Source organism: Molothrus ater, chromosome 23, assembly GCF_012460135.2.
Source record: "Molothrus ater isolate BHLD 08-10-18 breed brown headed cowbird chromosome 23, BPBGC_Mater_1.1, whole genome shotgun sequence".
Taxonomy (NCBI): Eukaryota; Metazoa; Chordata; class Aves; order Passeriformes; family Icteridae; genus Molothrus; species Molothrus ater.
In genome coordinates this window covers 4,063,567-4,075,633 of record NC_050500.2, presented here as the reverse complement: position 1 = coordinate 4,075,633, position 12,067 = coordinate 4,063,567, and the positions used below count along the sequence as shown (strand labels likewise).

General features: G+C 46.1%; 2 protein-coding genes across 9 annotated transcripts in view; both read right to left on the bottom strand.

Moving 5' to 3' along the window:
• Positions 1–214: 214 nt before the first annotated feature.
• Positions 215–4,517, bottom strand: VAMP3 (vesicle associated membrane protein 3). Its single transcript, XM_036396055.1, has 5 exons — positions 4,320–4,517; positions 3,070–3,151; positions 1,746–1,904; positions 1,097–1,148; positions 215–377 (listed from the first exon to the last, which is right to left on the bottom strand). Coding segments are annotated over exons 1-5 (315 nt in total). The 5' UTR covers positions 4,322–4,517; the 3' UTR covers positions 215–357.
• Positions 4,518–6,099: 1,582 nt separating this feature from the next.
• CAMTA1 (calmodulin binding transcription activator 1) overlaps positions 6,100–12,067 on the bottom strand; it is a 249,536-nt gene continuing 243,568 nt past the window's right edge. For all 8 annotated transcript variants that reach the window (XM_054517128.1, XM_036396502.2, XM_036396506.2 and 5 more), the window contains one exon: positions 6,100–9,617. In XM_054517128.1, coding sequence (XP_054373103.1) covers positions 9,585–9,617 — 33 coding nt within the window. In that variant the 3' untranslated portion in view covers positions 6,100–9,584. The remainder of the gene's footprint in view (positions 9,618–12,067) is intronic.

The window sequence follows — 12,067 nt, the reverse complement described above, 5'->3', positions numbered from 1 at the left end:
CGCGCGGGGGGCGGGGCCAGCGCGGGCGGAGGCGCCGCCCCGCCCCTCACGCGGCGCCGCACGCGGCCCCCGTGCGCGCGCATGCCCCGCCGCCACGTGCGGCGCCCGCCCCGCCCCTGGGCGTGGTCAGGGCGAGGGGCGGGGCCCGGGCCACGGAGGCGCCGTGAGCTGCGCTGGTTAGTAATTAATGACAGGAGTGTCTTAAGGCCACCAGTAAAGTTAGTTAACGTCTCGATAATCAAAATAGGTTTGCTTTAAACAGCAGTAAACGGGCTGAGAAGGCAGCAGGTTTGAAGTGGAGAGGCTGAAGTAGATTCCCAAAGGCACCTTCAGTTGAATTGAGTTTCTTCTTGTAATTCATGAATACACGCTCCAGACTACAAAGAGAAGAAAGAGGTTGGATGATGTCCTTCAGCCCCTCACCATAACAGTCCTGCCTTTTACGAATTTAAGATAACAAAGATAAATCCCTCTTAAATCTAAGAATTTGCCTGTGTTGGTTTTCTAAGTTGTATCTCTGATTTCAGTGGTTACTACTGTGTTTGTTACTGTTACAGCACAAACTTAAAAACTTTGTCTTCCCTTTAAACCCCAGGCAATTACGAGGACTTCAAAGACTGAACCATTCCATCCCTGGCTCTCCACCCTAACCCAACATTAGTCTCATTTCACCAGCAGCCAAACCTCTACTCAAAGGCTCCCTGGTACAGCAGTGCACTCTTAACTGCCACAAAAAAGCAGGAAGCCAAGGCAGATGATAACAGCTCTCAGACAAGGACGGAGTGTGGAATCTCATGTTACACTTCCGCAGCTGTAAAATAAACCCAGGGCTGTTCCTGGTTTCCAAGCCCTTGCTGTTTTCACTTTCACCTTTGTCACCCTCAGGCATCATTGAGATTCCAGTACTGGGGCTCCCACGTTATCACAGTTTGCCACTCACTGCATGCAATTGCTTTTAAATCCGTCACTGCTATTTCAAATTCATGTTGGATATATTTCCATCTGAGTATCCTGCCTTTGCTTAAACTGTACCAGTCAACAAATTAACACTATCCATTCCAAATCTAGAAAAAAACCCTATTTTGGTCAAACTTACCAATAATGATGATGATGATAATGACAACAACACCTATCAATATTGCCCACATCTGTGAAAAAAAAAGATATACAACACTTACTACATACCATGCAAGAGCACCAAGTGCCCCTCAGGGAACAGGAAAACAGCCCCTGCAAGGGACTTTCAGCACTCTTTGTCAGATCTAACGTGGCAAGCAAAGGTTCTTGAGTCAGCAAGCTCAATCCACTACTAGCACTCAGAGATGGCAGGCCATGCACACAGAGCAATAAGGGTTTCTCCACAAAAAGCTTGTCCCAGGTGAATGCACAAGCTGTTCTGTTACTCACCAAAGATGATTCCAACCTTTGGCAACAGCTACAAGCACAGGAGTCTGAGTGAGCTTCTTCCACTTTCTAATACTTCCCACACATTAATTCAAGCTATGCATTTTTAGCCTTTTCTTCTTGTTTCTCAAGATTACTGACATGCTTCCCCTCTGGCCATTATCAGACAAGACCCTGCCTAGGGCAGCACGGCCAGTAACACAGCTGCTCGTTACTTTAATGCCATGCTTTAAAAACTGGATGCTGTGACTTAAAAACCATTGCCTAAACACCTTCTGCCTTTTGAGACATGAACTGTGAGAGTGTTCCAGGCACAGTGCAGGCACTCGAGCCAAGGTTACCTTGCAGTTCTTCCACCAGTACTTCCTCTTCAGCTTGGCTGCGCTGGTCTCGAACTGGGAGGCTCCTGCTTGCAGAGCATCAGCTCGGTCATCCAGCTCTGACAGCTTCTGATCCCGCTCCAGAACCTTGTCCACGTTCACCCTCATGATGTCAACAACCTGCAGCAGTTCAGTGCTTACAGTGAGCGACCACACAGTGCAACACAGCCACAGACAGCTCCACAAGGTACTCAGTGTTTTCTCAGAAGCAGGAGCTATTATCTTTTAGTATATGCAGCCATAACCTTAAAGAAAACTATGAGATCCACCTGTGGCTAGAAGCCCTGAATGCCTACTTTAAAAAGTCAGTTGTGGGGGTCCCAGTTGTGGGTTCTTCTGGGTCTGGAGTGAAGGCACTGAGACAGGAGTTCATGTTCACACACAGGTGTTTATTATTTCTTATCAGTAAAACAGTCTCACTGCTGGGAGTTCTGCAGCTTTTCATTAGAAGGCACAAAATGGCCACAATCTCTTGGTACAAGGGCTTTTCAGACTAAACTGTCCAGTTAAGAGCTGACACCTGGATTATTTCCCCTTTTAACCCAGTAACTGATCCCAAAAAGCTGCAATGCAGACTTTTCTGCCCAATTACAAAATGCCACCCAAACCCATGAAGAAGGAGGAAGAAGAAGCATGAAGAAGAAACCCAGGATGACACCCTGTGCCCTCCATCTTGCTGCCATCCACAACATACTAAAAATCCCAAAACCTCAATTTCTCACCCAGTGACACACCTGCACTGCTCTATAATCTGTTTCACACTTTTGTGGATTCCAGTCTATCTTGAAGTCTGGGAAACTTTGTCCATGAATGAGGGTCAGAGTCAGTGCTGCCCTGGGGGTCAGGGCACCCCAGAGCAGACATAGAAATATTCCCAATGCTCTGGGTTTCCACAGTCAGTAGTACTGGCATGCCTTCAAACCTGGGAAAGACTTCCTGACTTGCTTCAGAAGGAGTTGAAGAATATAAACATGATGGTAAACCATGTCAAGAAATACTTGCCAGCCAGCCTGGTTTTTGGACTCCACAAAAATCACATTTGGTAGCCAGCTCTCATGGCTACTGATGATAAAAAAGCTTGTTCTCTGTAAACAAAGGTTTTTGTCTTTACTTATGCCAAATCCTCAAGCACCAAGACTGCAGCTGATATTTGCACACTGGGAACCTCTCTTTGCTTCCCCTTCATATAATGAAGGGAAAACTGCTTTGGAAAAAAAATATCCCTTTTAATTGCACATGTTTCATTCAGGAAGAGATTGACACTACTACCAGACCAGACTTTTACCTCATCTACTTGGTGCTGGGTTTGCTGAAGCCGGCGATTGCTGCCAGCAGCCATGTTTGAGCTCCCAGGGACATTGGCCGACCTGCAGTAAAGAAAGGCATCATTACACACCTGACAGTCCTGAAAACTGGGAACTTGTAACCTTGTAATAAATACAGGGCAGTTTCTTACTGGAGAAATGGTGTTTTAGCAGCTGACAGTGGGTGCAAGTCATACAGTGTCCCAAAGATCTTGCCAACAAATTGCCTGCTGTGCTAAGAGGCAGCGGTGGCTTTGTAATGAGGCAGCGACAGCTCCAACAACGCTCCAAAGGCCTCAAAGAGTGAGCAGTTTGGGCTCAGGGGTGTTCCTCTTTCCCATATGAACACAAATACTAAGTTTCAAGCAATAGTAGTTTACAAAAAAATAAATACAAAAACTTAATACTTATTATAACTATGTGATTTTCCAGCGATGCTTCTCTATTCTTTTGAAATGGTTGATATGGAGCAAGAGAAAGCACCAGAAGGAAAAAGTATTTGGAAAATACAACATGTACCTTTGGTCAGCTTTGAATTAGTAACAGAGTTGTTTTTACCATCTTTATAATGGATGAAAGAGCTTCTGCACATACTCCTCATTACCTTTTCACCAGGCCAGGTTTTTAATGTGTATCTCTAGAACTATCTGCACTCATTTCCCTTTTCCATGTTCTTAGTTCTTTTACATCAGAAGCTTGTTTAGTTTATCCTGGTACTCCAAACAGTCAAGTCCGACTGTTTCCTGTATTTACACATTTGGACATTGGCTTTTAACTTGCCCGTAATGAGTGCAGGCACAAGGCGGGAGCCAGGGCAAGGCTCGGACCGGCGCTGTACAGCAGTGTCACTGCTTTGGTGCCACCCTTCGGTGCCGCTTCAGTGCCGGTCCCAGGTGAACAGGCTCGGAAATGACAGCGCTTCCTGCGAGCTTCCAAACACAGCAACGCCCGGTGCGCTGCAGGCGCTGTCCCGGCAGGGCGGGCCCTGCCCTCAGACGCGCCCGGGGCCGCGGGACAGCCGGGCCTGCGCAGCCCGGGCCAGCGCCCCGCTCCCGGCCCGAGCGGCGCCTCAGGCGGGGCGGCCCAAGCACGGCCGGGCCGGGCCGGGCCTCGCCTCCGCCGTGTCCGCCCCTCCCGGAACCCCCGCCCGCGGGCCGGGCCGGACCGGGCCCTGCTCCCGCCGCCCCGGGCCCGCCCCGCTCCCCAGACCCCCCGCTCGCCCCGCACTCACATCCTGGCGGAGGGACGAGAACGGGGCCGCGGCGGCAGCGCCCGGGCGGGTCCAGCGGGAACTGCGCGCGGCGCCCCGCGCTGACGAGTCACGGGGCGGGCCCGGGCGGGCTCAGGGCGGGATTGGGACCGGACGATGGGCGAGGGCCGGGCCCGGGGCGGGCTCAGGGCGAGATTAGGACCGGGACGATGGGCGAGGGCCGGGCCCGGGGCGCGGGGCGGGGCCTGGGGCGGGGCCGTGCCCCCGCAGGCCGCGCTGTGGCCGCTGGGGGGCGCTGTGCCGGCCCTGCTCGCTCCGGACGGTGACGAGAACGGGAACGGGAACGGAGAGAGCGGCCGGGCACGGACACAAGGACACACGGACACGGGGACGGACAGACACGGACACAGACATGGACACACAGACAGACATGGACACACAGCCACACAGTGACAGGGGCACGGACACACAGACATGGGCACATCCACTCGGACACACAGCCACAGCCACGTGCATTCCGTGCTGTTGTCACTCGTGTCCGTGCAGCGCACGAGGGGGGCCGGGGGTGTCCTTGTCCCTGTCCTTTGTCCCCTGCCCCGGCTCCATGGCCGCCCGGCGGGATCCCCGCTCTCGCTGCCCGGGTCCCGGCGGGCCCGGAGCCGCACGGTGCTGTCGGTGACCGGAGCAGCCCCGGTCACACCCGGGGCTCGGTGCTGTCGGTGACCGGAGCAGCCCCGGTCACACCCGGGGCTCGGTGCTGTCGGTGACCGGAGCAGCCCCGGTCACACCCGGGGCTCGGTGCTGCTGGCAGCGCTCCCGTAGGAGCCCCGGCGCTGCTCCGCCAGGGAACACCGGCCTCCGCTGGGAGGGAGGCACTGCCGGCCTTTGCACCAAGTGTTCTGAGTTATCTTTTCTTTTTTCCCCCTCATTAAACTTTATCTCACCCCAGGCATTTTTTTCCCTCATGTTTGGTCTTCCAGTTCTCTCCCGCCACGCCCCTGGGATAAGGGAGGAGGTGCCTTCCTTCAGGACTGGGTCAACCTGCCTCGATGGTAAATAACCCAGCAATTAACAGCCATGTGAGATGGAAAAATGGGAGCAATTTGGAGAGTTAAATGCTGATTTATTCTAAAAGAGAAACATAATTAAACTTTCTCTGCAGTCAAGAAGAAACTCTCTTATTGAAGTCTCGAATTCAGTTGTGGAGCTGGGTTTTGGAAGAGCTTACTCATAATGGTACTAACACAGTCCCTGATAGACCAGATTAATTTAAGCTGCTTTCAGGTTTTGCCTGCTGGCCTGGTACAAGTTTTGCTCTCGAGGGCCATTTCATAAATAACATGAAGTAGAAGTAACATATAAGTTCATAAGTAACATATTTGATTAGTGCAATAGTTATTGTGTCTCAGTTAATTGTATCATTAAATGTGACCTCTCAGGTTTCTGCATCAGCAGCCCTCCTGAGTTCTGCCGTTTGACTCTGCTTTCTGCCCATTGCAGGATTGAGCATTTTGATTCCAGCTTCATATGGTTTCTCACAAAAAACCCTGGAAGTGATTGCCCACTAAAGAGGAACCGCAAACAAAGCTCTGGGGGCTGCACCTGCTCACAGGAAAGCTCTGGACTGTCACATCATAACCCCAAAGAAATCAGATGCAATATTCTTACAAGGTCCTGTAGAGCACAAACTTTTTTTTTTTTTTTGTGGTTCCTTAGAGTGACTACAGCAATACTTTGTTCTCAAAGTAGGATGGAAGAGATGTGTTCAGAAGAAGAGACGTGTTCAGAAGAAGGCACACACTTTGTATGGGGAAATTTTCTTTTTTAATTTACAGCAGAAAGAATATAAAGCATTCAGAAAACATTTTCCATATTTTAAGGGCAATTCAAAACATTTTGCATGGTTCCAGCAGCTGAGTTCTTCAACAGATCCATTGATTCAGTGATGCTTTACATGCACAGTTACAAAAATAAAACTTACAAAAGAGAAGACATCTATACTAGTTTTACATGCAAGTCTTGGGGACCCCCCATTGGGCACCAGCTATTGTGTGGAACTGCCATAAGCGTGCAACCAGAGAGGGGGTTCATGTTATATTCTGTATTTCTTTCACACAGTATTACTGCTGTCGAATGTGTTTCACAAAGGAGCGATTCTATTATCAGAAGACAGAAGATCTGGCTCCTGGCACTTGGGAATTTGAATTTTCCTAGAAAGCTGCACTTACTTATATCTTAGGTGAAAATGTTAAGTTCCACAACCAAGAAGAGGGTTCGAAGGAATCACTTCACTGCGGGGGAGTGCTGCTCCCTGCCCAGTGACACACACTGAAGGGTTTCTGCCCGACACAACAAAGCACTTGGGAGCTGGGCTGGCTCCGAGCATGCCAGGAGTCCTGGAGCTGTGCTGCAGAACTGCCTGCACGCTCCACAGCCAGCACAGCCTTAAACGTTTGGCTGAAGCAGGATCTAGGTTAGTAGATACACCACCAGGCCCATGGATCTGGAAGAGTAAATTTGAAATAGCTCTGTATATTACTGAATGGTTTTCTGTAAAGACGAGGAGTTAAAACATTTCCACTGAGGTCACTACTCTTGTTAGGAACAGATCAATTCTATATTGTCACGTATTGGTTAATGGGTGCAATATTTCAGTTTCCGAATGTCAAGAGTTCTTCCAGTACTAATACAGAGCATTTCCAATTCATTCCAAAGGAGATTCTTCAGCTTCTCCTGTTCTGTTTTGGCATGAGAGGAAAATTTAATGGTTAAGGTTCCAATTGCAGACAGTAAATCAGGCCACAAGGCTGCCCACAGGCACAGTGTGAGCGCCAGGCCATTTGTTTTGCTTTTTTCCCTTTTTTTTTAAAATTGAATCAGGTCATAAAGCAGCAGTTCAGAAATGTACAAGAGAATTCTGATAATGAGCTATAGCACATCTACTGTAATTCAATGCTGGCAGTGAAAAGAAGTAATTAAAAACAGGTACAATTATAGAAAAGGCACCAAGAGCACTGACCCCAGTTTTTTTGCCACAATCTTTGTTTTTACTCTTCTTTTAAAGACACCAGTTTCAAAGCTTCCTATGTGTGAATATTTTTTGGCTTCACAACAAGCCTTGCGTTTAAACATTGCAGTTGGTGGCCGGGATCAAGCAAGAACAACTATTCCAAAACTAACAATCTCAAATTTACACAAGTTCATTCAGAAATTTTAAACTGCCACGAGCGAGACAAACAGACAGGAGCAGTTTCTGATCTCAGACACATGTACGTGACCCACAAGTAATGACACGGACTTCAGGAGTTTCTTCCCTTACATTCCTGTGTAATGAAGATCAGAACTGGTTCCCATTGTTGAGAATCTGTGACAGTTTTAAATTAGTAGCTCAATTTAAAAAAAATCTAATTTCTTTGGCTCCTCACTATGTGGAAATAGCAATATACCATGACACCCCTACAGGATCAGTTTGCATCTTTTTTTTTTTAAGTTTTACTTAATTTTTTAAAATTTTTTGTGCAATTTTTATTACATTTTCTGACTTCCAGCAGGAGATATGAAAATGTGAAACATATTTTCTACTTTCGTACTATTTATTTATTTTTTTTCATTTTATGTTCATTCTAAGTGTTCTTTATTGGAGTGAGTGTATGGTGTTAAGCTAGATACGGTTTTTGTACTCTTATGATTATCTGCTTTGCAAAAGTAACTTAATTTTCTTAAGCAATATTAGCATTCACATTACTTGGCACCATTGGCAAAAAAAAAAAAGAAAAAAAAAAAAAGACGGGGGTAAAAAAAAAGAAGGAAGGAATACATAAATTAAACCCAACTGAACCAAACTCCTGGTAGCCAAAATCAAATGTAAACATATCCTTTTTTTCTTTTTTTTTTTTTTAAAGTAATGTTGCTCTGCCTTTTTTTTCCTAAGTCTAAATACAGTAGCTCTTTTTTGCCATTTAGTCATGCTTTAGCAAAAATGTTCTTCTAAAGAACATTTAAAATAAAGTTTCTTATAGTGAAATAAAGTTTTTGTTTCATTTTACAGACCATAGCCACTAATGCTTTGCTTTGTTCATTTCTTTTTCTTGAGTTCATGCACATATCTCTTTAATATATACAATATGTACAAACAATACATCCACACTCTTCTCGTTCATTCAGACAAAACTATACAAATAATAATTTTATCTTGCCAAGTTATTGACCCTTTGTGAATAAAATATTTAGTAATTAATCAATATATTCCCTTTCAAATATTTTTTTCTCATTTTCCATTTCTACCTTCTATATATACAGAAACTGCCCAGATTTTGATGAAGTAGCCAAAATAAGAAATTTACTGGCCAGAATGCAGCACCACTGATCTTTAGGTGGCATAAAATGTCCAGGCAACATATGTACGTGACTCTGCAAAATGACAAGAGGTTTGACAAGTACATAAGAGAAAAAGCTACATGTTTTACAAATTATTTGAGAACTTAATTAAAACAATAGTACATGAAGGTAAGGCTAGAAAATAAAGTGCTGAATATGAGAGAAAGTACATGACAGTTGATATGTTTGCAGGTTCTAGTAAAAATACAAAAAAAAAAAAAGTGTAAAACTTGCTTAAGCTGCTCTCTCCATTCCTCATGCAATACCCGTGTCTCTCATCCACCAAACCCCTCCTGTAAGTTCCCACGGGATGTATTAAAAACCTGCAGATTTAAAAAGTTGCATTAAGTGTGCTGTAGAGGTTTAAATAAAACACAAAGGACAGGAGTGCGAAGGAAATGAGGATGCATGGACCCAATAAAGATGTACTGATCTAAGCCCCTCCACTGAGACTCTCAAAGCTTCAGTTTCTTGGAGATGACTGACAGGTGCAGGAACAGCATTCTTGTGTTGCTTGTGCATTCCCACCTTTTCTGAACAATATTTTTGGTATAATATTTGTACAGTTCCACATGTTGTTTAATACAGCCCTATATGAAAAGGATAATTAATTAATCGCTTCTTCCTTCCTCCTCGGAGAATGAAGCAACTCACGATTTCCTCCTGGTGTCTTGTTTTCCCCACGATCCAACAGAAGATTGAGTTCCAAGATGTCTTGCTGAACAAATTAAAAGTTGTCCATGAAAGTGCAAATGCAATGACCAAAACATTACTGTTAAAATCCTGCAGCTGGTATTTCCAGAACTGCAGTGGGTATTTTTGTTGTTGTTGCATGTCTCTGCTAAAAACAGAAAATGAAAACAGTCTGAAAAGCAATGTCACATTGCTACGGGATGCTGCTGCGTATCTTCAAGTTCCTTGGCCTTTTTCAATTCTTTCACTCTGAAAAAACAAAGAGGAGCTCTGTAACACTTCTACTACAAATCTCTTGAAGACAGAACAATCAAAATGATTCATCACCGCCGTGCAGAAGAGGCAGCTCCCAGAGACACGAGAGGAAGGCAACACCTTCCCAACACCATAAACAGCTGGAAGTGCAAGAACAGGCCACTGGGGATCCCAGACAAAAACCTTTGGGGAGACACACTTGGTTCCACTGCTTTTCCCCAGTACTGGGATTAATTCTGGTGTCAGCCTGATCCCTTGGGGTTCCCTGGACTGCTGGTCCCTGCCTGACCCTGCAGCTGCTCACAGCAAAGGGGTGACCTTTGTTCAGTGCTGCTCCTTTTCTCCACTCAGTGCTCAGGCAGGGGAAGATCCCTCTGTCCAGCTTGGAAAGGAAGCCTGGAGTGTACAGAGAACCTCACATAAGGAAGTGCTCATGTACAAGCACAAGAACCAGTATGGGTGTGAAGAAAGGCATTTTGTTTCTCAAGTTCTCCAGCTGCTGTGCCCCTGTTTATCATGCTGTTGGCAGCGTGCTGTGTGCTGTCCCAGCAGTGCAGGATGCTGTGTGCCAAGGGAGATGAACCTGCAGTGTGGAAGTCACTCCTCCCAGATGTGGCCAGTTCTCAGCTTTCCCAAATGCATGCCATAATTACCTCCTCTAACTCATCAGCACAAGAACTAAACCATCACTGAAAGCTGAAAGAATTAAAAATTCAATTAAAGGTTGAAAAGAAGGGAATCATTTCAATCCCATCAAGTGGAACAGAGCTCTGCACTGGAGCTGGGGCAGCAGGAATCCTTCTGCTCAGGCTGAGAGCCTGGCTGTGTGCAGTGCAAAGGAGCCAGACCAAATCCAAAGGCATTTTCCTGTGCTGCCCCAAAGGTGCCCAGCTGGGCTTGGGCTGGCTCTGCCTCCCCTTGCAAGCAATTCCTCTGCACTGAGATCCCTTTGCCACCTGCCTCCACGTGTCTTCCCTCTGCTCCTGCAAGGGGAAGTCCCCTGCAAAAGGAGCAGATTACAGCAAAAATAATAGAAAAGGTGATTTAGCTAAGCCTGTACAGGCTCAAGTGCTCATGTGATGCTGCAAAAACTTGAAAGGACAAGTAACAAAGGTTTAGTACAAAAAACAGTGTCAGAGATGCAAGTCTGTGTAAGGCAACCAGCTACAAGTGAAAGAATGTAACAAATCCCAAGTAAATAAAAGTAAAAAAACACATCAGGAGAGCTGAGCAGCAGCAGTGACAGTTTGTAGCTACTGTGCACAGACTTACACCCACACATCTTTTGGCTCTTGCACCAGCCTGCTAATTAAGGACAGAATGAAGGCTATAAATTGATCTCTATAAATACACCTCCATCTCACCATTTTATTTATTCATTTTTCTGCATGTACTATTAGTCAGAAGCACAGTGAAAAGGGAGCTGGCTGCATTTACCTCTGTTTTAGCTGACTCAAAGGCTCTAGCACTCAAATGCATCCTCAGTATTTGTGAAATGTGGCCAACAGGGGTCAAATCAGACTAACCTGTCTGCAGGTTAGACCTTTGTTAATTATTCTAATTGCACTTTTGGAGAACATCATGTATGGAAGGAAAGACAGAGGGCTCTGCTAGGCAAATGCACACAGTGGGTGTGTTCAGGGTCTGAAGGCACGGATATTCCTGAAATCCAAGCCCAGCAGAGCAGCCCAGCAGGTGCCAAGCAGTGCCCTGGTCCCAGGCTAAGGGAGGGACAAGGCAGCAGCAGCACCAGGGGCTCTCGGCTCTTGCCTGGACAGTGCCATGCTGAGATTGTTCTTTACAGAAAAATCTCCTTTGGGAAGATTTTGGCTCTACACAGGCTGGGGTCTAAAAGAGCCTGTTGCCATTAAGAGGCTCCAGCACTGCACAGAAGGCAGCACAAGCCTCTAAGTTTGTTCTCTAAGAGTTCTAAGTTCACTGGGGTTCTTCATGCTGGGTACAGCCAGATCCCCTTTTCATTGCAGGAAACACAGGAGGGCTGACACAGTAAGCCAAAACAGTGACAAATGACAAATTACTCATCTCCAGTATATATAGTTTTATTTTCTTGGGGCAGAAAAGCAGCCTCTCCCTTGAATTTTTAATTAATATTTCTAGTAGTGCAGCATTTAGAAGCAGGAGAGCCAGAAGCCCTGGTGCTGTGCTAGAAAAGATGTTGTGCCTCTGTGCAATGGACAATTTTTAAAGCTTAGATTAGCTGTGTTTAAGGTACCACCAATTAATGCATGATTTGCAGTGCAACTTCCAAGTGTTTTCTGTTGCACTTCAGTACTGTAATGTAAAATTAACCTGTTATTACAGATCTCTCACTGAGAACATGCACATTGAGTAAGCTGGTGGCTCTTAGTGAGACATGCTATTCCTTACTTCAGCACTTCACATGCAAGGGCTACACTAACAAAGCACTTTCACTGAAGAATGCA